This window comes from Schizosaccharomyces japonicus (genome assembly GCF_000149845.2).
Source record: "Schizosaccharomyces japonicus yFS275 unplaced genomic scaffold supercont5.1, whole genome shotgun sequence".
Lineage (NCBI taxonomy): Eukaryota > Fungi > Ascomycota > Schizosaccharomycetes > Schizosaccharomycetales > Schizosaccharomycetaceae > Schizosaccharomyces > Schizosaccharomyces japonicus.
The window spans coordinates 858,954-884,356 of NW_011627860.1; the positions used below are offsets into that span (position 1 = coordinate 858,954).

Sequence of the window (25,403 nt, forward strand, 5' to 3'; positions counted from 1 at the left end):
CTCCCAGGTTTTGTAACAAATCGCAACCGGTGCACCTACGCATGAGAACTCGTGCTCCCAAGTACCTTAGTTCACTCAACTACGTTCACCAAGTCCACTAGCTTTAAACCTTGTAGTCCTTTTGAATTTCGAATATACATGATTGCCCCAATCTGTGCCAAGGTCTATAACACTCCCAGACACTCTGAATAAAAACCAAACAAAAAACCCTTTTTTGCGAGTCATTAAGCGAGACTCACGACGCTTAGTTGACAGCTTTGGCAACCTTTTTGCGGGGACTTTCAATGCTGACATAGCTGTTTGTCTGTGGTTTGAAGAATTGTCCATCTGGAAGGGTGTCGTCCAGATCGTCCTCCGAAGAAGATGCTCCATTCTCTTCTTCGTCTTCATCATCATTTTGCTGAGACTCCGGAGAACCTTGTTCTGTGCTTTCTTGATTAGAAGTAGAGGATTTGTCTGTCACAGAATCGGCCGCAAGCTCTTCATCCGCCTCATCTTCATCATCCTCGTCTTCGTCAGCCGAATTGGCGTCACCCAAGCTTTCGTCAACAACCTGGATCTCATATTCTTCTTGTGAATCTTCATCGTTCGAAGACAAATCTTCCTCAGAATCAAGGTCATCGTCTTCGTCCTGATTGGAAAGCTCCGAAAAGCTTTGTCTACGCAGCTTGGCCTGACCCAGAGTCATATCTAGCCGACCACGCAGGGTCGTTATGTACGAAACATTTTTTAAGCAAAGAAGAAGCTGTTCACGAAGTTTTACAAGTGGTTCTTGAACTTCTGTGACCGTCGTCAAATATCCACCGTGAGTAACAATCATCCAATGCATCCACAGCGGCAAAGACGTATATTTTCGCGTGGACAATAGCGGAATCATTTTTAATAACAGTTCTGCAGCGACACTTCCGTCCATGTTTCGGACAGAGGTCGAAATTGTCTTTACATCGTCCGTTTCTAAACAGGACTGCAACAGTTTGTCGACGTCCACTGCGTCTTTTGCACCTTCAACTATGTTTTTGGTGAGCATTTTAGAGAATACAGGTGCAGAAAAATGACGACAGTAAAGGTTGAAAACGCGTAGAAATCGTTCTGCAGAGAAGCTTTGCTGTGGGTGTATTGCGGCAGTCTAGCAGCGCTGAAATGGTGTAGCATTCTTCGCATGCGGGGTCACGAGGTCACTCTAATAAGTTTAAGCATTTTAAGCGACATAATGCGACAGAAACAAAACCATTCCCATAAAAAAAAAACAATTGATATTTAATGATGTCGTCAATATTGTTATGAAGAGGAAGATTTATTAAGGAAAACGAGGGATACATACATAAACGGTAGACGTGTGCGACGCTCTTTCAAGCAAATTAATGACGAGTAAATACCTGTAGATGGTGCGAAAACCCTCAATACGACGCACGCATTTCAAACAAAAAGAGAGACGCGGGGAGGAAGAGGTGAAGGAGTAGTATCGCTGCCTTGACTGCAGTTGGCGAGCAAATATGAGGAAGACGTAAAATAGTTTAAGGTACAAACACAGTCAGACAATTGTCACTCGGACCAATGTCACGCTGTTTAAAATAACGCTCGCCGACAGCAGGCAGAATGGAATATAGCCGTCGCTGGGAGCATTATAAAGCATAGCAGAAACAATAATCTGATGTGTATAATTCCTGGCGCTTTCGATCACCAAGTGACCGGGCAACCAAAGGAAAGAAAACAAAATAGCGACTATGCAGAGTCACTACTTTCGCTGTCGTGTTCACTGGAACTGGTACTGCCTGATGGACTGGCAGGAGGCATCTGAGGATGCGCAGCTGAACCGGGTGCCAAATCGTCCGACTGAGAAGAGACGGCATTTGTCTGCGGAGCGGGAGACGAAGTGCGACTCTTCCCCGAAAAACGATCTAACTGCTCCTGTAAACGACGAATTTTTTCTGCCTGCTCGGCTTCTGATAGTACACGACCCTTCTTCTTCTCTGGCTTTGCATAAGGAGCCGTTGTTGTGGCTGGATACACTTGAGTAGGCGTAGGAGAACGATATGCGGGCTTCTCGGGTTGGGCCAAACACACATAACGATAGATGCTGTGAAACACAGCCGGTTCCATGTTACCCACATCAATTTCAATTTCATCAGTATCACGCAGCCACGGCATAGCCTCTCGCAGAATTTCGGCCACATGAGTGAGTTGGTCGGCCGACAAATAGTTGCAGCGTTCGGCCAATTCGTTTTGCATGGCATATGTGATTGGGCCGTATTCAGTCGAATTACGGCGTCTTTGCGTCTTCCGCATTTGTTTGCTTTTCTTTGCCTTCATGGCCTCTAAAGTATTTTGCAGCATGGATATTTGCTTGTCAACAGCCGCAAACTTGTCATTGCCGTAGTTTTCATCGGTGGATGCATTTTCCTCGTACTCATCATCAGCGACCGTGGTCGACGGCGATTGCTGTTTTGGAGCGGCCACAGGAGTGTATGCAGTAGTAGTGCCGCTAAAAGTAGCAGCAGCAGCAGTGTCATCTTGCGACGGTCTGTGAAGCCATTTTTCATCAAAGACTGCTTCCAATTTCCGACCCATTTCATGAACCGGCGTCCCCACAGGATTGTAGGTGTAGCAGTTATTGAAGATTAGACGGATGTCCGCTTCGAAATCACTGGGCGTCTCGTACTCTCCATTGTTCAGTTTCTTTTGAACAGTGCTTAAATCCATAGGGTGTTTAATAATGTCAAAGTAGTCAGGACAGTCGCAAGCGACGGGGTCCACGGGTTGATAAAAGGGATAAGCAAAGGTAGAGTATTGACGTTTGTGAAGCTCTTTAATGATCGTGGAACAAAAACGCATTTGCGAGCTTAGCTTCCGCCGCTGAGACTTTGTGTCGTTGACAACAGCAACAGGCGGAGCGGGGACACTCACTGCAGGTGAATGCAGCTTCCGAGAACGGGTTTCGGCAGTCGATGTTGAAGATGCTGTTGAGCCCCTACGTTTTGTTTTCTTCGTAGGAGGCAAGTCTGCGTTTGAGCTGGGCAATTGCTTCAATTGACGTTCAAAAATTGTTTCAATATTTTTACCCATCACTCCTACCGGTGAAGTTGTACCATTGTACGTGAAGCAATTAGAAAACATTAATCTCATGTCATCAATAAACTCTTGCGCTGAATTATAAATATGGCCCGTAAGACGTTTTTCAATGGTTCCGAGATCCATAGGATGCTTAATAATCGTAGGATAATCGGGAATGTTCTGCTTGACAGGGTCAACAGGCGCTCTGAAGGGAATGGAATCTTTTGTCCGTTTCAGTTGACGCACAATGGCCAGGCAATACTTATGCTGAGCAGGAGTCATTGTGTCGTATTTACGCTTAGACGCATCTACAGCGAGTTGGTTAGCACGAGCTAGGTTCCGTATAAGTAGCGACTAATGAATAAAGTGGGGATAAGCACCAAGCTTAACGAAGAGCTCCAAAAACCAAGGCAACCAAGACTTTCAACGCCAAATGTGACAACGGATGAAGCTGAACTGCCGTATCTACCTACGTTTGTGCGACACACACCCACCCATTCATCGCCATCGTCTACAAAACTATACCTGAATCTGCCTGAGACAGAGGTGACCCATCCTCGTGTTTCACAGACGCATCTCCGTAAAAAGGAGCATCCTCATGGTCCTCTAAAGACATTTCTTGCTTTACAGTACCGTCAAACGACTCACCGCTCATTCTTGTTCTGGGTTGTGCCGTTCCTGTGTTATGCTAAGGGCAGGAGTGAAAAACGAGTGTTGGATCAATCTCGACAAGTCACGTGAAATCAACACCTAGGTTATGCCTCATAACCTATTGCAAAGTTAAGCGAAGCTTATATCACGTGAATTGCGCGTGTTTGCGGGGAGAAAACAAGCTTTGTGAGGGGTATTTTCTCAAACCCCGTGCTTACGCTACGTTATAGTTACGACGAGATGAGATGAGATGCAAGGATACTCGTGGTATACCGAACACAACAGGGAAGCCTTGGCTAGGAGTAATCTGAGTAAGCAGAAACGTGCATAGCTCCTTGTTTGCTTGGTGTTGGCGTGTGGTTAAGTAGCCTGTAGTACACCGAACAAAGTACCTCCATCTAGTAAACAGTTGGCGTTGCTACGCAGTTGCTAAGGAATACATACGTAAACAAGTTCTAGTGAATTACGTCCACCCTGGTGAAATTTGGACAACAAACATGTCTTATTTCTATGAAGAGATCCCCGACCTTCCACTACCAGAGTTGAAGAACGAGTGCCCCTGGCTGGCGGATCGTATTCATCGTCTTCGATCACAGTGTTTTCATTACTGGGATCATTGGACGACAAAGTTCAGCGAAAAATGGAAGCGAAGCACGACGGAGGAACAACAATTGATACGTGTCCTGCGAGAGAATGTCGTTGAGGAGAAGGAAACCGTTCTTCCTGGGTTCGCTTATGTTGCTATTAGTTGGATGACCGGCACCGTACTAGTTCGGCGTCGTTCTCTGCCCGTTCGATGGACGGTTCCTCCAGCATTGGGCTTGATCGCCTTCTCTTACTGTTTCCCGAAGACATATCAGAAAGCTAGCAACTATGTGTTGCAGAAAAGTCCCACTGGTCGACGGGCTAAAGAATTCGTCTCAGAGAAGGAGACACAGATGTCTGAGACCATAAAGGAGTATGCTGACCGTACAAAGACCACGGTTCAGAATGTGTTTGATCGGAAAAAACCTTCTTCTTGAGGCTACTGGGCCGGAGGACAAAGTATGGTCTGCAGGGAAAATTGAAACTCAAGCAGCACGAACGATTTTGACGCCCTCCTTTTTGTTAAAAGAATTCCTTATGTTTAATGATTATATGACGACAAGTTAAATGGTTAGAACGAATGAAGACTGGCGCACACAAAAGGACCCATATCGTAATTCTTCTGTGCCGTATAATGAACTCCAACGCAAAACATTATATTGCATAACACAGTGCGTAATACATAACAGCGATTCGTAACGAATCCTAACACGCTACATTCACACCCACACACCAACTACAGCTGCACCTTTCCCTACATCGTGTTTTTGCTTGCGTTGCGCTGCGGTACCCCCCACTAACCTTGTTTCTGAACAAACCGAGCTAGCTGTTGCACACCCACCACCTACCCTCTACACACTACGTTCTTAGACATTTATTCCCTATTATGGCAGATAGATACGCGTTCTCCCTGACAACATTCTCTCCTAATGGAAAGCTTGTCCAAATTGAATACGCACTGAATGCGGTGAACGCTGGTGTGACGAGCATTGGTATTAAAGGTGAGTTCGCTTGAATATACAATTTTTTCGGCTTTTAAACGCGTCTATTAACACAAGAAACAGCAAGAAACGGTGTCGTACTGGCTACTGAAAAGAAAACAAACACTGAGCTTGCTTTGGGCTCTTCTCTTCAAAAGATTTCCGGCATCACGCCCGACGTTGGCATGGTATGAGACGCGACAGACGCCTTAAACGCGTTTCTATAAGTCTTTTTCTAGCTTGGACTCTAACGAATGGTTAGGTTTACAGTGGTATGGGTCCTGATTACCGTGTTTTGGTCGATAAGGCTCGTAAAGTGTCGCACACAAACTATAAACGCATTTATAACGAATACCCTCCCACAAAAATTCTCGTTCAAGAGGTCGCTTCTATCATGCAAGAGTCCACCCAGTCTGGAGGTGTCCGTCCTTTCGGTGTCAGTTTACTTATTGCCGGAATAGACGACAACGGTCCTTCTTTGTACCAGGTGGATCCTTCGGGCACGTATTTCGCTTGGAAGGCCACTGCTATTGGAAAATCGTCTACGGTAGCCAAGACGTTCTTGGAGAAGCGTTTCAACGAGGAAATGGAGCTCGAGGATGCTATCCACACTGCTATTCTCGCACTGAAGGAGACCTTTGAAGGTGAACTCACAGAAGACACAGTCGAAATTGCCGTTGTTTCGGAAACCCAAGGCGAAAGCGGCATCGTAGGCCGTCCCGGTGGTCGTTTCCACCAGCTTTCCACAACCGAAATCCGTGATTACCTTGATCAGCTGTAAGCTTAAGAGTAATGAAACCGGTGTGAACTAAGCAATGATGACAAACGACAATGATATGGCTTTCGTTGTGTGTGTGGAAGCTATGTGTACACCACATCACAACGAAAAAGAGAAAAACGTTGAGCACGAACGCATGGACCTGCAACTCTCGCTCCTAACTACACACTTTCAGTTTTCCCCCTTTCTTCAGTGACCGATCATGTTTGTGTGATGAATTTACTCTTTCTTTTCCAAGCGTCGTTGGGCTGCGGCAAACAAGATGTCTCGTCGATGATTGACCGCTTCTTCATCCAGAGGGTCTTCGCCCGATGGGGTGTATTCGGGTTTGTCTCCCAGGTACTGTCCTGGTCGAGACCAGGACTCTGCAGCGTCACATTCTTTGGTAAGCCGTTTGAAGAAAGTCCAAAAGTCAGAGTCGTGTTCGGAATGTACATTGTGTGTGAGCTCATGAATCAGCGTGCTTTTCACGTCTTTATAGTACCGAAAACCATCATACCTATCGGTGCGGATTCGAAGCTCGATCTGTTGGCCGTGATTGTGGTTTAAGCCCATGGTCCGTGATTCATGCGTGGTATGTTCCGCGGGCGACATTTCTGACAAGATGGGAACGCTCCATTTGTACTTGTCCATGAGTGCTTGGATGCCAGGGTCGTGACGGAGCCGGTCCATGTACTGCCATGCTTGATCCTTATTGGGCAAGTTGAGTACTTGTATTTCATGGAAGGTGTACGTGGACGACTTTTTAACGTTCGACGATGCGGGCTTCTTGGGTGCTAGTTTAACGTGATGAATGTCATGGTGTGTGGATTCTGTGGGTACAAGGGGTAACTTTGCATTAGCATTCGGTTTGCTCGTTAAACAGATGATCCTCGCATTGTTTTTAAAAGTGTCTCCGAGAATTTGATCATCACGACAAATCCCTTTGTACAGCAGCTTTATAGTGGAGGTGTCTTCCACATGGAATCGATCTGCAATCTTTTGCTTCAACCACAGCACCGTCTCTTTATCATCACATTTAAACGTTGTGACATCGCCTGCTCGAGAAATCCTAAGATCGAGTGACATTTTGATATTGTTGTAAACGATGAACCCGAAGTGTTGATAATCCTCAAAGGTGAACGAACCTCTATGAATGTGTGGAATAAAAAAAAATGAACGGATAATTAAGAAAGTGTTTGCTCCAAAACTTCTGGTTTGAGACTTTGATACACTTGGCCGATCACTCCCTCTTTTATTACGTACTCTCTGCCCTTGACCGCGCCGACTTTTAAAGCACTGCTCCGGCGATGTGTGGTGGTGAGTTTGCCTCGCTTGGTGGCGTCTGTGATTCGTTCTCCCAGAACACCCTGGAAAGTCTTACATAAGCTCGACTAAGCGAAGGGATGATGTTAGAGTAATCATTACTACGTCATATCAACGCTAACTCGCTTTCGCGCGCGCCGACGCGCATCGGTCGAGAGAAAAAGAATAACCTTAATGGAAGACACTGAAAAACAACATAAATTGTCGTTTAAAAACAGATTCAGCTACTTATGAAGTTATATTGGAACAGGGAATGTCCCATTCTCGCGTTGCTCGTCCCATTTGTCGGTCCAATCTGCGTATGAACAAATCGTCAGCAAGGAGTAGAATGATACGAAACGAGTTACCTGAAGGACATAGCGAGTGATAGGCTTGCCAAAACTGTTTGCACGGAATAAAATCTTCTCCTTTTGCCTTAATGCAGCGAAAATAATCCACATAGTTTTGGAAACAATCTAACAAGTAGTTAGAGCCGGCGATTTTAGGCACAATTCATCTTCTTAAACGACGAGTCTGCTTACGTTTTGTTTGATTTTGATTGGGAAATCTTGTTTCTAGTGTTAAAGGTTGCATTTTATGTACATTATGTATCGGTCCACTTACCTAGCATCGAAGCCCGCTAAAAATGCAAAATGTTAGCGAATGCGGTCAAGTTAACACAAATTGGTCATCGAAGAAAGCGTACCAGTCTTAAAAGTGAATTCTTCTTCTTCTTCTTCGGCCATTGTGTGAGCTGGTGGGAGAAAGAGGAGAATGGGACCAAGTCGAGCTGTAGGGATGGCCTGTGGATACCTGTTGCACGTTAACTTGCCTTAAACTTGTTTAAGGTGTTTGATAGAGGATTAGTGTTTCATTCCTTTCGCTGCGTTGCCGTATATGTTTATCACACTCCAAAGATGCGTTACATAACCGTCCAGTGCGTTAGTCCTCGGCATACACCCACCGCGTACCTTCTACCCTCTCCCACACGCCCATTGTCCTTTTTGGCCCTGTTTTGTGCAATTGACACGTAAGTTTCTGATTATTTACACGGTTTGTTGTTCCTTTTTGAACTACTGAAGTTTTGGTTTTTTTTTCCGACCGATTTCGACGGGTTTTGACGAGTTCTGGGAACAATATGCAAATCTTAAGGGTTCGGTTTTTGTTTACTAACGAGTGTCGGTAGTTGCATTTTTTCCCTACATTGTTAGAGGTTTCCTTTCAATATGAAGGTATGTAGGCGCTTCTTTTCCTTCAGATTGCTAATACTGGATAAAGATTTTTCCGAGCTTGGAAGAGGTGAAGAAGCTCGCTGATGAGCACGAGCCTACTCGTATTCCTGTTTACGCAGAGATGTCTGCCGACTTGATTACGCCAACAATGGCGTACTTGAAGTTGGCAGAGGGAAAACGCTTTGCTTATATTTTGGAAAGTGTCACTCAAGGTGAGAGCATTTCTCGTTACAGTTTTGTTGGTCACAGTCCTTACCGTATTGTGGTTGCTGACGGTGTTACGGACCCCTTGAAACGCTTGGAACGCGAGTTGAAAGAAGTGAAGACTATTAGCATTGACGGACTTCCTGCTTTCTGCGGTGGTGCTGTTGGTTACGTTTCCTACGACTGCATCAAGTATTTTGAACCTACCACCGTTGCCAACGTTGACTTGAAGGATGATTTGGGATTGCCGGAGGCCATGTTCTTCATGACGGACGATTTGGTCGCTTTTGACCACGCATACCAAAAGATTAAGATCATTTCTCATGTGTGTTTGGGAATGGGTCGTCCTGTTGAGGAAGCCTACGAGGCTGCCAGTTTCAAGATTAAAATGGCCTTGGACAAGTTGGCTGATCCGAAGATTCCTGAACCTGTTCAAAAAGAGGTGCACCTTGGCTACAAGGGCGAGTCAAATGTCGGTGAGGAGGGTTACAAGGGATTCGTTTCTACGTTAAAGAAACACATCCGTCAAGGTGACATTTTCCAGGCCGTGCCCAGTCAACGTATTTCCCGCAAAACTGACTTGCATCCCTTTAACCTTTACCGTCATCTCCGCAGCGTGAACCCCTCTCCTTACATGTTTTTCATTCACTGTGATGATTTTGATATCATCGGTGCTTCTCCTGAGCTGCTTGTTAAGTCTGAGGATGGTAAAATGATTAACCACCCCATCGCCGGTACCGTTCCTCGTGGTAAAACAAAGGAGGAGGATGAGAAGCTTGCCAACGAATTGTTGGCAAGTGTAAAGGACCGTGCTGAACACATTATGCTTGTTGATCTTGCTCGTAACGACATTAGTCGGGTATGCGACCTTGACACAACGAACGTGGACAAGTTGATGACCATTGAGAAGTTCTCTCATGTGCAACATTTGGTGTCCCAAGTGTCAGGTAAGCTTCGTCCCGACAAAACACGCTTCGATGCTTTCCGTAGCATCTTCCCCGCTGGAACTGTCAGTGGATCCCCCAAGGTTCGTGCCATGCAACTGATTTACGGTTTGGAAGGTATGAAGCGTCACATCTATGCAGGTGCTGTCGGCTGTTGGGGATACAAGGAAGATGTCATGGATACCTGCATTGCTATTCGTACTATGGTCTACAAGAATGGCACACTGTACTTGCAAGCTGGTGGTGGTATTGTATACGACTCGGACGAGCAAGCTGAGTATATTGAAACTATCAACAAGCTTAAGTCCAACGTTACGGCAATTGAAGAGGCCGAACAATACTACGCAGATCGCCAGAATTGAGTAAGTTTTACATATTCCCTCTCATTCCATTACGAATGACTGGCACATAGGATGGTCATTGTTTAGGAATAGAGGTTTTACTGTAGATAACTTGAAATTCTCGATTTTTAAGGGGAACGCTTTCATTTAAAGAATACGATGAGAATTATTTTTTGGCTTCTTCCTGGTTTTTTTTTTCTCTAAGTAAAAAAAGAAAAGATTTATTCCTTTTGAGCGTTTTGAAAAGGGGGGCGTATACAGCAGGTTGTGTCGGACAGTAGTTCGGGTTTGGGAAGAGAGGGACTCAGTGAATTAGCTTGAAGATTTTGTGGGAGAGAGTACTTTCTGCACTCAAAGAATTATTTGGCATTCGCGTCTTTTTTTTTTTTTGTTCTTGCATGAAGCGGCCAAAAAGAGCGAAAAAAATGTACATGCTATCTCGACGCTAACGAACTTAGAACCCTCCATCCTGTCCCCAAACGTCTCCTTCTCCGCCTTCGTTGTAGGGAGACCAGGTATTATCGGCTTGGTTCGCAGGAGACATATTGCCAGTTGCCATATCCATGGCTCCGCCAGGCCGTTGTTCTTCGTCCAAATCACGAACTAACACAGCGAGCTTTTCTTGGAGAACTCGAATGCCTTGAAGGATGATTTGATTAGGCGGAATGGATCCTACACCTTCTACTTCCATATAGAATTTCCGAGGCTGTGCGTTGTAATCAAATGTCTCGCCTTCCCGAGGAGGTTCCTCCCAATCTGCGTTTTTGCTCTTCGGCCATTCTTCATCAGCATCGGTTTCGAACCAATAATCCGTGTGCTTAAGTTTGTTCCAAGGATCATACTCAAACGACACAGCTGCCGTTGGCGACCATTTTGCATGTTCCTTGGCAATTCCTTTTTTGGCGATGCAACGTAAAGATACCTCCTGCTCCTTACGAAGCTTCAGAATTAATGGTCCATGAGATCTTGCATCTGCTAACACGGGTTGTCCGAGTGTAGAGTTTGAATCGACCACAAGATCACGAGCGTACACTTCCATTGTTCCGTCACCGGTACATTTTGCATTTAATGACAGTTCTACGGAACACTTGTTGCAGTACTGATCACAATCACAATTTCTCGTGTATTCCAGACCCACCGGTGGAGGTTCGTCGATGTTGTTGCTGTTTAAAGGAATCATTCCAAGACGATGTGCAAGAAATTCATCTGGCATCACAGACGTGTTGACGGAGATTTCGACCAAATCAATGGCTACCACTTGTCAATACGACGTATACCAATCATTTTCACTTACCAACAGTAGGAATTTCTCCTAAAACTACGCGTCGCAGCGAGTTTGCCAGACTAAATTTGTTAGTTTCACGCGTTATTCTAACCAAAACACATACGAAAGATCTGTGTTGGACAGCACAAATTCCACACTGTTTTTTCCGATATTCTTTATTGTCACATTCGGTTCAGAATTCATGATTGCAAAAAAAACCAAATTCGTTGCTGTTTCTTGGTTGTCCGGCCGCGTCCCCAACCTTTTCTCGGGTGTTTAGATTAGATAATAACTAAGGTTACATAAGGTTTCTATGATCGTTCGCTAAGATCATAAAATGTGGGAGTTTGGTTGAGTATACCAAAGGGGGAAGGCATGAAAGGATATTACTGTAGTAAAGAAGAAGAGAGTCAGAAAAATCTTTGCTGTACCGCATACTTTCCCACAACTCAAATTTCTGTAGTAAACTTCGCAAAATACGGGACTCCCCATTGACCAATTTATGTCTTCTTCGTTGCTGTCAATTACTGCACATAAGCAAGTGCGGCGGGCCACAAAGAGAAGCACACGCTCTTTTCACATTAAATATCAAACGGAATGCAAAAAACATCACTTTTATTGTTTTTTCTCTATTGTTTTTCTGTAATTACCGTTTATATTCACTGCTCGCGTCTTGTCGCATAATTTTAAATTAAGCTTTTTGTATGACGTATGCAAAGCGATCATTTTCTAAGACAGACGCAAAGTACAACTTGCCCTCTTCCATTCACATAGATAAATACGGCTTTAACTTTCCCTCAGCGCGGCCTACTTCCTCAATCCTCATTTAAGTACCAACTTTGAATAGTTACTTATCGACTATTTGCTCCTATTTTACTGTTACTTCATCCAACGCGTCTTTCACTTATTAACAGAAATGGTTGTAACCATAAGGAAACTTATGGCGGTCTTAAACAACGTTCGAAACGGTGCTTTAGCTATCAAATTTCCAAAAGAGATCACTAAAGTTGAGCTTTCATTCGCTCGCGACAGCAAAAACGGTCATATGGGCTCTAGGTACGTTTTATAGTGCACCTTTGATACTAACAATGATGGTGCAGGAAATTTTGTTTTAATGACCTTCCTTCTCTTTATTATCACAATTACAAAGTAAAGTTTGATATAAAACGGCACACTGAAAACTCAGAAAGTCCAGTGTTTCGTCTATTTAAAGGCAATACATGTGTTTACTCTCTAGATCTACAGAACAAACGATCCGACGACATTACCGTTCAGGTAAGGAATGCTATTCAATCTCTGAAACAAACTACCGTTTCAAAAAGAAGTGATGATGCAATGTAGTCAGTTTCAAAAAGCGTTCAATTATATTTTACCTCTTGGTCTTCAAGCATCGGTTTTCTTTCTCTCCTTTTACGTTGTCTCACCTTCTCTCCCTTGCTAGCTCTCTTCCCATACACCCAATATTCTTTAAACAGGCAGATAGCTACTATTTCATGGGTTTTCAAGTTCTCAGATCTGTTATTCAAGCCCCATTGGCAAAACGCAGTTTCTTGTGCAAGTCCTGTCCTTCAGGCTTGAGGGTTTTGTACAACAACATTTTGCTGTCTTCGAGAAGTTACAGTACGAAAGGCTCTGCCTTTACGCTTATTAAAAAATTACGGCAAGAAACGAATGCACCTATTTTCTTAATTAAAGAGGCTGTAGAAGAAACAAATGGACAAAGTTTCTTTGAAGCAAAATCAGTTTTATCTGAAAAGATGAAGGCTCGAGGTCAACGTTTGGCTCAGCAATTGCAAGGAAGAGTCGCCAAACAAGGTTGGATTTGTACAGCAATTTTACCAGATGCCCAGGCTGCTTGTATGCTTGAATTAAATTGCGAATCTGATTTCGTCGCTCAGAACCCAAAGATTCAGAGACTTGCCCTGTCCTCAGCATCGTCCATTTTGCACAGTCTCAACAGGGTGAACGCCGATTCAACTGAACAGCGAAACGTGAGCACCGACTTGGATTCCCTGAAAAAAATCATCCTTCATTCTGACAAGGATTCCTCGAGCAATCTCGGGAACACGCTGTTCGATGCATTTAGCAACGCAACGTCTACAACCGGTGAACGCATTGAACTGTCTCGTGCAATTGTTTTTCAGCGTACCAAACCTCAACATCAGTTGGGTCGGTACACACATGGCACAGATGTGCGTGTTCATTCAAGCCTTGGACGCGTTGGATGCCTTGTTAGCCTTTCCAACGCCCAAAAAGCAGGCCTTGCCGATGACATTGCACGCGAGTTCGTCGCTCAGGACCCTGAAAGTATAGACGACTTCTTGCATAATACAAGCGTGTATGACAACTCAAAGACTATGAAAGACTTGTTAGGCAGCGCCAACGTCGTCGACTGGGTACGCTGGGAACGCGGCCAGGCTCAATAAAACCACAGCCTTCCATATGCTTACGAAACCAAGGAATAAATGAGGTGTGTACTATGAAACCACGCAAACCAGTTATCCAATTATTTCTCAATCTCTAAATACTACCTAAGCAAACACTTTTTCCAAGGGATCTTCAGGAAGAACGTTCTCGCGAGCCCGTTGTTCACGCTCGAGCTTGTGCTCTTGGCGATTAACGTAACGGTTAGCAGCTTGGTTGCGTACTGCTGCACGAATCATCGTGGCACTCACGAAGGTCTCATTCTTGTAAATCACAGGTCCACCAAAAGAACCTTCCAAAATGTTGATAATGGTCATGACAAAACGGGGTCCAATTTCGATCAACGAAACGGGCTCCTTCGTTTTGTCCTCGTTCTCACGAATTTCAAAGTGACGGAACCAGATTTTGTCATCGGCGACAGTCAGCGTAAGCAATCTGTCAACAAAAGGCTTGCTCCGGCGAGCATTCTTAGGAACACCGAGCGTCTGCTCAAGCATATTTTTAATCAGACGCAGATGAGGCTCCGAGTCGAACGTTTTGTCGAACGAGAGAATGGGACGAGAGCCCTTCAAGGCATTTCCCGTCATGTTCAATTCGTCCATAGTGTGCAAGTTCTCAATGTGGAACTTGACAGTTGGGCCGTTAGGGGCACGAGCAATATGCAGGTACAGGTCTTCCTTGCGTCTGGCCTCGAAGAAGTACACATTATTACAGTTGTAGAGTTCGGCAAGCTCGTTTAATTCATACAAGCGATCCTTCGAGTCAAACTTGCTGTCTTTTTTGCAGTGAGGCATCAGAGCCACCAAATCGTTAAGCAGATGACGTTGACGGTACGTGACACCACGAGAAGAAAGGATAAGAACCTTTTGTTTAATGGAAACGAAACCCTCAGAATGTTTTTTGCCGTGAGCGGAGACAGCAACAGAAGTCTCCGTGTCTTCATCTTCGGCCGGGCGCTGGGCCTGGGTTTTCAGCTTGTATACAGTGCTCATATGGGTAAAAACTTTGTGCTTTTAGTGTGATGAACGATACGGTGTATGATCTTTTAAGATGAACCGTTTTTTGTAAAAAGGAAGCCTTTGAAAACTTTCAACAAAAAAGATGCAGAAGACGTTCTTTTTCGAAATTTAGAAGAACCTACTCAAAATCTCGTTGCTGGGAAATGATTCCGCAAGACCCAGTTAACCAAAAAGGGACCTGTTTTGTTGTGTTCAGGTGCGTGGTAGATGGCAACTTTTTTTTCATGGTTGCTGAATAGCAGGCACACAAAATGAAGCCGGGATTTCAAAGAGCTTTGAACAGAAATACATTCCTCGGGACATCTTTGAATGTGTTGTATGGACGTGTGCCTTTAAATTACAGCCAGAATCCAACGACCGTGTTGATAACTTTCGTTCGAAAGAAAAACCCTTTAACGTGGTCTAAATTCGTCGCTCGAAAATCCAAGATGCTTTAACGAAATCAAACACTCTGTTTATTTCTTAAAAGCATCTTCAATATGCTCATTTTATTATTGTTTGTTGGCATTTTTGTCTCGTATTGCCCACTAAAAAAACGCCTGAACAATATTACTGGGACCGTTCCTACTTCCCTCGAACCAAATACCAACCACCACAAAAAAATACGTCGGGGCAATTCAAATGAGAGAGATTATCTCGATTCACGTTGGTCAAGCTGGTACTCAGATCGGTAATGCTTGCTGGGAGCTTTACTGTCTCGAACATGGTATCCAACCCGATGGATACATGAGCCCTGAAGCCATGGAGGGAAAGCGTGATAATGGTTTCTCCACCTTTTTCTCTGAGACCGGTCAAGGAAAGTATGTTCCTCGTAGTATTTACGTTGATTTGGAGCCCAACGTCATTGATCAAGTCCGTACTGGTACGTACCGTAACTTGTTCCATCCTGAGCAACTCATTACCGGTAAGGAGGATGCTTCGAACAACTATGCTCGTGGTCACTACACGGTTGGTAAGGAGCTGGTGGATGATGTTGTTGAGCGTATTCGTCGTATTGCCGACAACTGTTCCGGTCTCCAAGGTTTCCTTGTCTTCCACTCGTTCGGCGGTGGCACTGGTTCCGGTTTTGGTGCTTTGCTGCTCGAACGTTTGGCTATGGATTACACTAAGAAGTCCAAGCTTCAATTTTCCGTATACCCTGCTCCTCAAGTGAGTACCTCGGTTGTCGAGCCCTACAACTCCGTTTTGACGACACACGCTACGCTTGATTTGGCCGACTGCACGTTTATGGTTGACAACGAATCCTGTTACGATATTTGCCGCCGTAATTTGGACATTGAACGTCCTTCCTATGAAAACCTGAACCGTTTAATTGCCCAAGTTGTTTCTTCCATCACTGCCTCTCTTCGTTTCGAGGGCAGCTTGAACGTCGATCTGGCCGAGTTCCAAACGAATCTTGTGCCTTATCCCCGTATCCATTTCCCACTCGTCACATACGCGCCCATTGTCAGTGCTGCTAAGGCTTTCCACGAGTCCAATTCCGTGCAAGAGATTACGAACCATTGTTTTGAACCCTATAATCAAATGGTCAAGTGTGACCCTCGCGCCGGTCGCTACATGGCTACGTGTTTGTTGTACCGTGGTGATGTGATCCCTCGTGATGTCCAGGCTGCCGTTGCTACGATTAAGGCCAAGCGTACTATCCAATTTGTCGATTGGTGTCCCACTGGTTTCAAGATTGGTATCTGTGACCGCCCCCCTCAACACGTTGCCAACAGTGAAATTGCAAAGGTTGACCGCGCCGTTTGTATGCTTTCCAACACGACTGCCATTGCTGAGGCCTGGTCTCGCCTGGACCACAAGTTTGATCTTATGTACAGCAAGCGTGCCTTTGTCCACTGGTATGTCGGTGAAGGTATGGAAGAAGGCGAGTTCTCCGAAGCCCGTGAAGATCTGGCTGCTTTGGAGCGTGATTACGAAGAAGTTGGTCAAGATTCTATGGACGCTGATTATATGGAAGAGGAGTACTAGGCGTCGTGCTTATTCTTTGCATTGTAGAGCAAGTCGCTTTTCGTGCGTCTCACGCCTATCGAGACGGTGATGAATGATCAAATCACTTCGACCTGTCGTGAACACGCACCTTGGAAAAAATTGGTGAATGTGAGAGTATCTGCTCGTACGCCGCCTTGACGCATGCACTACAAACATACCCATACACACACGTACACGTATACACCGCCGCCCCTGCGATCAAAGTTTAATTCATATGTCGATATACCAACCAGCAGCACTACTGATACCTGACGATTTGTTCGCTCCCACTCATCGCCTTTAGCGCCTATTCAAAGAGCAGACATCCTTTTCTATCGTGCTTGCTCCTTTACGAACATATATACCCACTCACCATTTCTGTTTTGCCGATATAAATATTTTTTGATCATTACGAATTACAAGTACTGTGAGAGTGTTCCCACACGTATGGCAGGGAGCATGAGAGCGAGGGAAATACTATAAGGACAAAAGAGGAGCGGTCATTGAGGCAACCATCCGTGCGAGACTTGTTGTAGATGCTTAGTTATGTTTTGTTTCATTATTGTTTTGTCATTGCTTATGTTTAAGGAGTTCTTGTGAGGGCTACTGCGCTTCAACGTGGAATACTGTGTTTTACAGAGCTATACCGTTACAACAGTGTGCGTGACCCGCGCCTTCCACTTCACTGCCCTACCCTAAGTGACTTACTTTGAGTGCTCGGTTACGTGTAGCGCGTTTTCATTTAACTTTATTCGCAGCTGCTGTCGCCATGTCATCATTTTGTGTTGCTCAAAAAGCAGTCACGGTGTAGCATTTTTATTTTTCCTAGCTTCACAACTCTCTTATCCCCAGCACAAAACCAATCGGCAAGATGACCAAGAGAACGAAAAAGGTTGGCGTTACCGGCAAGTATGGTGTCCGTTATGGTGCCTCTCTCCGTCGTGATATCCGCAAGATTGAGGTTCAGCAACATGCTCGTTACCAATGCCCCTTCTGCGGTCGTTCTACCGTGAAGCGTGTAGCTGCTGGTAAGTTGTTTTCGATGTTAATGTTGGAACGTGTGTGTTAACGTATACTTAGGTATCTGGAAGTGCACTGGTAAGAACTGTGGCAAGTCTATTGCCGGTGGTGCCTGGACTGTCTCCACCGCTGCTGCTACCAGTGCTCGCTCTACCATCCGTCGTCTCCGTGAAATGGTCGAGGTTTAAAAATGACAATCTTGTGCTGTCTTAATGTCGAGTAAATTGTAGTCATTTGTGCTTATGTGTGGGCGTGTAAGAACGTATTGAGGTGCGAGCGTTAAAGAGTGTAGTTGGGAAGGGTATTATTTTGTTTTGTCACTGGTGTCTGTCCCTGGGCAGGGTCCTCTTTTTGCTTTTATTGTCCTCGTGATCATGAACTAGTTGATGTTTCACTGTTTCAGTGTATTATGCATTACCACACTCTCAACAACCCTTCGTTTTCATATGTAGTACGGGAACGTCTTAATAGTCGATGTATTAAAAGTGAAATTTCGTGGTCGTGTCAGCATCTTGTTCAAATGCTTCATCATCGTTGTCATTCACCTCCTTGGCAATCTCGAGGTTCTCGAACTCCTTATCGAAATCAAGGTCCTCGTTAGCTTTTCTCGAAGCTTGGGCTTGCTGTCCCTTCAAGATTTCGGACAAGTTTTCATCAACATCCGAGTCTTCCTTATCGGCTGCTTCAAAATCAAAAGGCTTGTGGAGAGGTGAAGCGGCACGCTCACCGGCAACAGCTGCGGGTTGGTTACTCGGGCCTTGGCGCTCTTTGGTGCGATCAAATGTGGCATCGTCTACGTCCGAGGGAATGTCCTTAAAGGACTCCGAGTCGTCTTCACTTGAACTGCTGTCTTCGCCGACTTCGAACTCTTGAATAGCCGGGAACTCTTCGTCCTCATGCTGAACCGTTGTTTTTGGTTGCTCAGGGATCACAACAGAAGCGAGAACTGCTGGAGAGAGACTAGTACGACGTGCAGGGGGCACGGGAGGTACGGCAGCACGGGTCTTGGGAGGGGTAGCGGGTTCAGGATTAGCAGAGACGGAGGTCGGAGACGACGTCAATCTCGTAGCAATGCTAGGTGTCGGAATCTCAATGTTCTGAGAAACGTTCAATTTTTCAGCCGAGTACAGGTTTTGAGAGTCATTCTCAGGATGAACATCAGCGGGCTGGGATTTGGGTATTGCGAGTACGGGAGAATTTGAGGCAGCATCCTTAAAGAACTCGTTTTGCCAGAAGTCTGACAGAGGAGAGCTTGCACTTTGGCCCTTGAGGTGATGGAAGGGATTGCGAGACTTGCTGGGACGAGCAGCATTGGATGTACGACTACTGATGGAAGACGTCTCGGCCATTGCCGCACTAGACGAAGGTGCGACAGAAGAACTACTAGCAATCGGTGTCGTAGGTGCAGGTGTCTCATTTGTCGCACTACCGGCCGGAGCAACGTTCGCAATTTGTGGACTGGCAGCCTGAGGAACGGGAATGGCAGGGACAGGATTAGATACAGGAGCTGGAACTGAGGCAGGCACGGGTACAGGCACTGCGGACGCCTTTTTGAGCTCCTCCACAACAGCGTTTGCCTCCTCTGCGGTTTCCTTGAAAGCCTTTCTCTCTTGATCGAGCTGAACTGTCTGTTGTTCTAATGCAAGCTTCGTTTCATTGAGCTTTTCGCGAAGTGAAACAATTTCGCGCTCAACCGCCTGTTGTTTTTCCAACAAAGCATTACGCTCTGTTTCAACTGCAACAAGCTCTTGGGTGACGGAATCTAAAGCGTTTTTCATGTCTTGGACAGAAGTATCCTTCGCGGCAATGTCGGCTTGAAGAGCCTCTGTTTCTTTTTTGATTTCGTCACGCATGGATGTAACGGCATCCAAGTCTGCCTTTGCCTCTTCAACAGCAACGTCTTTGTCTTCATTTTGCTTACGCAGAGCGGCCAAAGTAGCTTCCAGCAAATCCTTATCTTTCATGATTTGGGCAATGGCACTTCTATCCCGTTTCACACCCGATTCAAGCTCATGCGTTTTGGCAAGCTCAATGTCGTATTGCTTGCGGGCTTCATCCAATTGGGCTTGCGCAGATTGCTTTTGCATGGTAACATCAGCAGCTTCCTTCTCCAAGGCAGAGCGCTGCTCAACATATTGCTGTGTGTTGGACTTCATTGTAGCAACCTCTGCCTGGGCCTTCACAGAGTCCTTGTTAAACAAGTCGGCACCAGCAGTAGTAGGTGCAGCTGTTACTGGAGCACCTGTATTTTGCGCCAAAGATTGTCCAAAGGAGGATTGAGGGACAAAGCGAGGAGTAGTTGTCGAGCTTGCAAGCATGGAAGCACGACGGTTGGTAAAGGGAGGAATTGCATCATTCGTAGCAGGGGAAGGAGAGGGTGCTGCTGCAGGTGCTCCTACACCTGCTGGACCAGTTTTGTTCTCTCTTGGAGGTCTGGAGGGTTGTGCAGCAGGTTGCTCAGCGGGCGCGGTTGTTGGGAAATCAAGAGACAGCAAGTCCTCTGTGGCAGAAGAGGTGCGAGCAGGCGCCGTCATTTGGGGCACATTGAGTGAGGCAGCAGGCATGGTCATGGATCGATGAACAGGCATAGCACCTCCTGTGGCCTGTGCCTGAGGAAATGATTGAGCCTGAGGCATAAGAGACGCGACTGAAGCGAGAAGATTTTGAGGAAGCTGAGAAGGAAGCTCTTTATTGTTCAGCTTCAATTTGATCAAGTACATGGCGATACAAAATTCACCGCAACTGAGCTGACCACTATTACGGGTATCACTCAAATCCCAAACCTGAGCAAGTACCTCTTCGGGAAGCTTGGAAGCAAGAAAGAAAGAATAAGCTTCTTCACCGGTAATGTAGCCACGTTTCTTCTTATCAATGTTGTTAAAGAGTTGAGTGAAGCTCGCAATATCTTGAGAAGTGATGTTGTAGCCGCCAGTAGGCATGCTTTGCAATTGGGGTGCAGCGGGTGCATTTTGGTTAGAAGCAGGTGTGTTAGGAGCTGCTGCGTTCAGAAAAGATACAGGAATGTTGGAGGGAACAGACTTCAATGCACCTGTCAGAAGTAAATTGATTAAGTGCAAACCAACGCTGAACTCGCGGACGTCCAAAGCACCCCGCTTTTGGGTATCAACGGCACCCCAAACTTGAGCAAGCACTTCATTTCCTAAAGGCGCGCGGGAGAAGAATGCACTTGCCTTATCACCAGTCATTACACCGTTAAGAGGGCAAACGGTGGAGAACATGGTTTGGTAACGGGCCTTGTCAGCAAAGGAAATAGGGGGTAGTGCAACGTTGCCTTCAGGAGAAGGACTCACTACCGCAGGGGAGCTTGTAACATTCGGAGAAATGGGAGAGGCAGTAACAGATGATGGTGCAGGGGCTGAGAGAAAGGAAGCCTTGCGAGACGTAGAGACTTCAGGTACGGTGGTAATGTCTTTGAAGTAAGGGAAACGAGAAAAGGTCTTGTACTGTTCGTAATCAAGAGATTTGTTGTCTTGAGCCAATGCGATCAAACGCATAGCAAGCATAAATCCATCTTTCACCAAAAAACCGCGATTTTCCTGGTCAGCTAATTGCCAGACGCGTCCCAAAACATGAGGAGGAAGACCAGATTTTTCGAAAAATGGAACGGCTTCTTCGCCGGTTACAACGCCAAGATCCTGCTTGTCCGCAAGAGAGAACAGTTGTCCATACACTCGCTGCTCGTCGGTGGTAAAACTCAGAGGAGAAGACATTAGAGAAATAGGTGCGAATTACACACAGTAGAATACGAGGAAAACAGATAACGGTCCGTAAATAATTTAAGAGAGTGTGTGAGAGAGAGTGAGAGAAAGCAATACTAATCAAAACAAGAAAAGAATGGTAAACAGCCGGACGTGACTAGAGACGATAATGGCAAACGACGACAAAAGAACTGAATTTAAGCAGACAAAGTTCGTTTTTAGCAAGAATTAATTCGTATGCTATGTTTCGTAAATAATACACGCAGAATTGGCGCGAAACGGCACAAATAAACGGGGGAAAACAAAACGGTAGTGGGTAAAGGTTACAGTTGAGTGGTGCTGAAAAGGCGCCTATGAACCACACCTTGAGCTCGGAGATAGGTTGGAAACCTCAAAAGTGTGTATTTTGAAGCCTGGAAAAAAGGAACAGGTGTCGAAAACTACGTTGAATTCATCTACATGCTTTTAAATGGACGAAAACGCTTCCCTATTGAATATATTATACTATGGTGTGGACATCCAAGGTATCCGGTCCGCTTGTTCACCACCAAAAACCCGAAAGCAGGCAGCGAGCGGTCTATGCGGGAGAGGAAAAGGACGCGTTGGTAAAGGACGATGGGATACGTTAATAAAAATGTCCGAGAAAGGCGACATAGATACATCAGTATTAATTACTGAACTAATACGAGTTGAATGTCGTTAACCTCAGTGTTAACAAGCACGTCGTCGAGTACAGAGGTGTCTGCTAGTAATTTGCCCTCAACAAGAAGCTTGACATTAGCTAACGGAATGTGAAAAGAATTTGATAATTGCTCCTTTAATTGATACACAGTAGAATGAGAGGAGATGTCTACGTTTTGAACATCCGAAGTAGCGATACGACGAATCGTGACACCGGTAGAGTCTGAACCTGTCATCATTGTTAGTAAACAGTGCACGAAAAGAAAGGAAATGACAAAGAGAATGTAAACGTAGATAATGTTTAGAGAAAGCACCTTCTCATCGAGTTTTATGCAACGAATCGTCCTTTTCGTAAGGCTTGAGTGAAGCAATTTAAATGGGTTGTCAAAACCTTCATATCTGTACGTACCTTGTTTGGATGTTTTTCTCTCAACATAACGGAAGGTTGCTTTAGGAAGCTCCAGCTTTACCTATAATGCTGTGTTAATTATGTTATTGAGAACTTTTGGGCTCTTCAAATCTGCTCTAGCATACCGTGTTGGTAAATGGACCCGGAATAGCAGGACGTGTTTCAAAGTCATGCTTTACGGGATACTTTTTCAGTTCAGCGAGAGCAGAGTTGACAATTTCCAGCTGAGACATTTTGATGTGAATGTTTTGCGTATGTTGGTGTAACTGGATCTATCGAAGGAAAGAACTGTTTGAATGCAAAAAGAAAAAATAAATAGAAAACAACACGAGCTAATATTGGGATTCGTAGGTGTTTAGTGAAGGAAAAGGTGGTTACCGTTGGAAAGTGTGAGCTTCCCCTTTGATATGTGAAGGTGAGTATGTAGATAGTAGCAGAACACTGAATTTGCGAATTAGTAAAGTCTCGAGATTTTAAATTGTTCTGTTTTTAGCTATACTTGTAAGACTTAAATGAGTATTGAATATTTTTCGGCGGTTTTTTTTATTTTTTATTTCATATTTTATATTAATTAAATCAAAATTTATTTCTCTACAGTTCAATTGTTTCCTCGTTGTATATTTTCTTGCTACAGGTTATAGTGTTAAACCAAAGTCAATGCTTTTTATCATTTAGACTTCATCTGAAAATAAATAAATCCTAAAACCAATTGCTGAATACAAATGTAACGAAAAAAAAATAATAAAAAAAAAAAAAGAAGTATACGGTGCTACAACACATGTCAACAACCTTCGTGACAAAGATGCAAGCTTTCTCTACCAGTGAATTACTCACAACCTCGTAAATGCAATTCTTCTCTCTCTCGCTTAAAAACTCTATCCAACTTTAATGAACCCAAACTTACAAAATCCAAACGTTTTCAGTTAGCTTCCCAGAAAGACTGCAGTCATCATAAAGTATTCCTTACTTCCTTTTGGCATTCATACGCTCTGTCCTGATCGATTTCCCCGTTTACTTAAGACTTAGAAACGACGAATTGTTAAGGTATCCGTACTCCCCATCTAATCATACTTCGCCCGTGTAGGCATTTAACTTTGGTTCTCTAACATGAGTCCTGAGGAATCACCAACTGTAACTTCTAAACGTATTTCCTCAGTAACGCCGTACAAAAAACTAGTTGGATCATTGTCAAGCAAACGGCTTTACACCCCGTCATCTTCAAAAATTAATCGTGCTTCGCTCAAGGGAGGAATTACCCCATATAAGCAACGAGCATTAATTCTTCAGAATTCAGTAAAGAAACGTCGAACACTATCGTCATCGGCCGGGAAAGCATTCACAAAAACTCCTCGTGACAATTTGCGACTCCTCAGCCGAATGCTTGCGAAACATCCTGAACCATCACCTTCTTCAGCTGAAAACACACCGCTTCCATCACGATATTCCTCTCATGCAGTGGATTCTGTGCGACGCAGACTTTCGTCGCGGAGTAATTCGCAGCAATCTACTCCAATCCGTAATAGACGAAACCTTTCTCAACAACATGAAAATGCTATAGAAGAAGATGCCGAAATCAGTGTCCAAAGTATCGAAGCTCCTAGACGAGCTTTAAATAATCGACTCAGTGAACTATTGACTCCCGATGTTCGAAGAATTAGTTCCTCGTCGTTCGTTTCGATGACAACGAACAAGCAAGCTTATTTTAAGCCATCCAAGGACCGGTTGTTGGATGTAGGAGGTGATGATGATATTGAAGAGCCTGTTTACCATGTTTCATTATCTGGTATCGAACCAGACCAAGATCCAGAGTACGTTTTAACCACCTTCCTTTTATTCGTTAATAGGCGTATAACTAACACTTGATGTACACAGAACTATACGCGCCGCTGAACGTTCCTCTCTCAAAAGTCCCATTTTCACACTGCCCGACGATCTTCTCCGAGATGATTCTCTACCTTCCATACGCCACGAGCCCTCTATTAGAATGTCTGCTTCATCGGCTCAACTATCTATTCATTTAGATGAAGCACTTGCAGAGGAGCAACAGGCCGAGCGTGAAAACCAACATGTGCTTGAAGCAGATCAACTTGGCTCACCTATTCTTCCCCCGCTTGATGATGAACAGCAAGAGATCCCTAGTCTTCATGATATCAATATTTCACCTTCAGCTTTTCCGCCTGTAGAGACAATTGCAGAATCTGCAGCTGCACCACAACATCCGAATGATCCACCTTTCCCTAATCCTGTGTTCCGAGTCCCTAAACGGACTCACGCAAATGATTGCTTTCTTCCAACTATCGCAATCCGTAAGTTAGCACATCGGTTCTCTTCTCGGAAACTTTCGGCTTCAGCCATGGACCATCTTGTGTCAATCTCTAACAAGTTTATGTCTCAAATGCTTCATGACCTGGAGACCTATGCCGACCACGCAAGTCGAAAGACCATAAACTCGGAAGATGTGATATTGTTGTTGAAAAGGTAATCATTCTCCGCCTCTTTCTACTTTACTAACTAATTTAGACAAAGGAAGATTACAAAAAAAACGTCTTTAGAAGCATTGGCTTTGCAGTATCTGCCTCGCGAATTGGTTGCTTCTGTTACACAAGGCAAGCAAAAGCCAAAATGATGAGTGTACCATTTACTATATAAGCTAACTTTGGTTAATTCACATCATTTCTTAATGTCTTCAATTTCCTTACTATAAATCTTAATGACCAATAGTTTTATTTTTTTCTATTAATGAATTTCCTTCAACCAATATCCCAAAAAAATATAGTTTATATAATATAATCTGTAGAACAATATATCCAATAAATTAATCTAATAAAGTCTATTCTGTACTATAG

General features: G+C 44.6%; 16 protein-coding genes across 16 annotated transcripts; 8 read left to right on the plus strand and 8 right to left on the minus strand.

Moving 5' to 3' along the window:
• Positions 1-244: 244 nt before the first annotated feature.
• On the minus strand, positions 245-1,027 carry SJAG_02499 (ribonucleoprotein complex; the record flags this gene model as incomplete). The annotated part of the gene is made up of 1 exon (XM_002173670.1): positions 245-1,027. The coding sequence occupies one exon, from the start codon at positions 1,025-1,027 to the stop codon at positions 245-247; it is 783 nt and encodes a 260-aa protein (XP_002173706.1).
• Positions 1,028-1,246: 219 nt separating this feature from the next.
• On the minus strand, positions 1,247-3,787 carry SJAG_02500 (Swr1 complex bromodomain subunit Brf1). The gene is made up of 2 exons (XM_002173671.2): positions 3,577-3,787; positions 1,247-3,359 (listed from the first exon to the last, which is right to left on the minus strand). Exons 1-2 carry the CDS (start codon positions 3,704-3,706, stop codon positions 1,723-1,725), a joined length of 1,767 nt encoding a protein of 588 aa, XP_002173707.2. The 5' UTR covers positions 3,707-3,787; the 3' UTR covers positions 1,247-1,722.
• Positions 3,788-3,981: 194 nt separating this feature from the next.
• On the plus strand, positions 3,982-4,963 carry SJAG_02501 (hypothetical protein). The gene has a single exon (XM_002173672.2). It carries the CDS (start codon positions 4,200-4,202, stop codon positions 4,722-4,724), a length of 525 nt encoding a protein of 174 aa, XP_002173708.1. The 5' UTR covers positions 3,982-4,199; the 3' UTR covers positions 4,725-4,963.
• A 107-nt stretch (positions 4,964-5,070) lies between these two features.
• SJAG_02502 (20S proteasome component alpha 2) lies at positions 5,071-8,283 on the plus strand. The gene is made up of 3 exons (XM_002173673.2): positions 5,071-5,288; positions 5,352-5,455; positions 5,530-8,283. Exons 1-3 carry the CDS (start codon positions 5,174-5,176, stop codon positions 6,046-6,048), a joined length of 738 nt encoding a protein of 245 aa, XP_002173709.1. The 5' UTR covers positions 5,071-5,173; the 3' UTR covers positions 6,049-8,283.
• On the minus strand, positions 5,160-7,397 carry SJAG_02503 (ubiquitin/metalloprotease fusion protein). Its single transcript, XM_002173674.2, has one exon. It carries the CDS (start codon positions 7,111-7,113, stop codon positions 6,265-6,267), a length of 849 nt encoding a protein of 282 aa, XP_002173710.1. The 5' UTR covers positions 7,114-7,397; the 3' UTR covers positions 5,160-6,264.
• Positions 7,427-8,227, minus strand: SJAG_02504 (cytochrome c oxidase subunit VIb). Its single transcript, XM_002173675.2, has 5 exons — positions 8,036-8,227; positions 7,954-7,969; positions 7,872-7,897; positions 7,698-7,805; positions 7,427-7,645 (listed from the first exon to the last, which is right to left on the minus strand). Exons 1-5 carry the CDS (start codon positions 8,073-8,075, stop codon positions 7,587-7,589), a joined length of 249 nt encoding a protein of 82 aa, XP_002173711.1. The 5' UTR covers positions 8,076-8,227; the 3' UTR covers positions 7,427-7,586.
• On the minus strand, positions 8,268-11,576 carry SJAG_02506 (RNA polymerase II subunit 3). Its single transcript, XM_002173677.2, has 3 exons — positions 11,439-11,576; positions 11,345-11,394; positions 8,268-11,301 (listed from the first exon to the last, which is right to left on the minus strand). The coding sequence occupies exons 1-3, from the start codon at positions 11,516-11,518 to the stop codon at positions 10,505-10,507; spliced, it is 927 nt and encodes a 308-aa protein (XP_002173713.1). The 5' UTR covers positions 11,519-11,576; the 3' UTR covers positions 8,268-10,504.
• SJAG_02505 (anthranilate synthase component I) lies at positions 8,305-10,309 on the plus strand. Its single transcript, XM_002173676.2, has 3 exons — positions 8,305-8,359; positions 8,516-8,561; positions 8,608-10,309. Exons 2-3 carry the CDS (start codon positions 8,556-8,558, stop codon positions 10,069-10,071), a joined length of 1,470 nt encoding a protein of 489 aa, XP_002173712.1. The 5' UTR covers positions 8,305-8,359; positions 8,516-8,555; the 3' UTR covers positions 10,072-10,309.
• A 678-nt stretch (positions 11,577-12,254) lies between the features above and the next one.
• On the plus strand, positions 12,255-12,655 carry SJAG_05270 (ribosomal protein Mrp49; the record flags this gene model as incomplete). Its single annotated transcript, XM_002173678.1, has 2 exons — positions 12,255-12,370; positions 12,415-12,655. 2 exons carry the CDS (start codon positions 12,255-12,257, stop codon positions 12,653-12,655), a joined length of 357 nt encoding a protein of 118 aa, XP_002173714.1.
• A 152-nt stretch (positions 12,656-12,807) lies between these two features.
• Positions 12,808-13,740, plus strand: SJAG_05271 (translation elongation factor EF- Ts Tsf1; the record flags this gene model as incomplete). The annotated part of the gene is made up of 1 exon (XM_002173679.1): positions 12,808-13,740. One exon carries the CDS (start codon positions 12,808-12,810, stop codon positions 13,738-13,740), a length of 933 nt encoding a protein of 310 aa, XP_002173715.1.
• Positions 13,741-13,747: 7 nt separating this feature from the next.
• On the minus strand, positions 13,748-15,001 carry SJAG_02508 (ribosome biogenesis protein BRX1). Its single transcript, XM_002173680.2, has one exon. It carries the CDS (start codon positions 14,728-14,730, stop codon positions 13,846-13,848), a length of 885 nt encoding a protein of 294 aa, XP_002173716.1. The 5' UTR covers positions 14,731-15,001; the 3' UTR covers positions 13,748-13,845.
• A 344-nt stretch (positions 15,002-15,345) lies between these two features.
• SJAG_02509 (tubulin alpha 2) lies at positions 15,346-17,168 on the plus strand. The gene has a single exon (XM_002173681.2). The coding sequence runs from the start codon at positions 15,379-15,381 to the stop codon at positions 16,726-16,728; it is 1,350 nt and encodes a 449-aa protein (XP_002173717.1). The 5' UTR covers positions 15,346-15,378; the 3' UTR covers positions 16,729-17,168.
• Positions 17,169-17,501: 333 nt separating this feature from the next.
• Positions 17,502-17,991, plus strand: SJAG_02510 (60S ribosomal protein L43). Its single transcript, XM_002173682.2, has 2 exons — positions 17,502-17,756; positions 17,809-17,991. Exons 1-2 carry the CDS (start codon positions 17,600-17,602, stop codon positions 17,934-17,936), a joined length of 285 nt encoding a protein of 94 aa, XP_002173718.1. The 5' UTR covers positions 17,502-17,599; the 3' UTR covers positions 17,937-17,991.
• Positions 17,992-18,227: 236 nt separating this feature from the next.
• On the minus strand, positions 18,228-21,479 carry SJAG_02511 (EPS15 repeat family actin cortical patch component; the record flags this gene model as incomplete). Its single annotated transcript, XM_002173683.2, has 1 exon — positions 18,228-21,479. One exon carries the CDS (start codon positions 21,477-21,479, stop codon positions 18,228-18,230), a length of 3,252 nt encoding a protein of 1,083 aa, XP_002173719.2.
• Positions 21,480-21,930: 451 nt separating this feature from the next.
• SJAG_02512 (hypothetical protein) lies at positions 21,931-23,256 on the minus strand. Its single transcript, XM_002173684.2, has 3 exons — positions 22,683-23,256; positions 22,558-22,618; positions 21,931-22,377 (listed from the first exon to the last, which is right to left on the minus strand). The coding sequence occupies exons 1-3, from the start codon at positions 22,788-22,790 to the stop codon at positions 22,139-22,141; spliced, it is 408 nt and encodes a 135-aa protein (XP_002173720.1). The 5' UTR covers positions 22,791-23,256; the 3' UTR covers positions 21,931-22,138.
• SJAG_02513 (histone H4) lies at positions 23,228-25,388 on the plus strand. Its single transcript, XM_002173685.2, has 3 exons — positions 23,228-24,365; positions 24,430-25,035; positions 25,078-25,388. Exons 1-3 carry the CDS (start codon positions 23,665-23,667, stop codon positions 25,181-25,183), a joined length of 1,413 nt encoding a protein of 470 aa, XP_002173721.1. The 5' UTR covers positions 23,228-23,664; the 3' UTR covers positions 25,184-25,388.
• Positions 25,389-25,403: the final 15 nt, after the last annotated feature.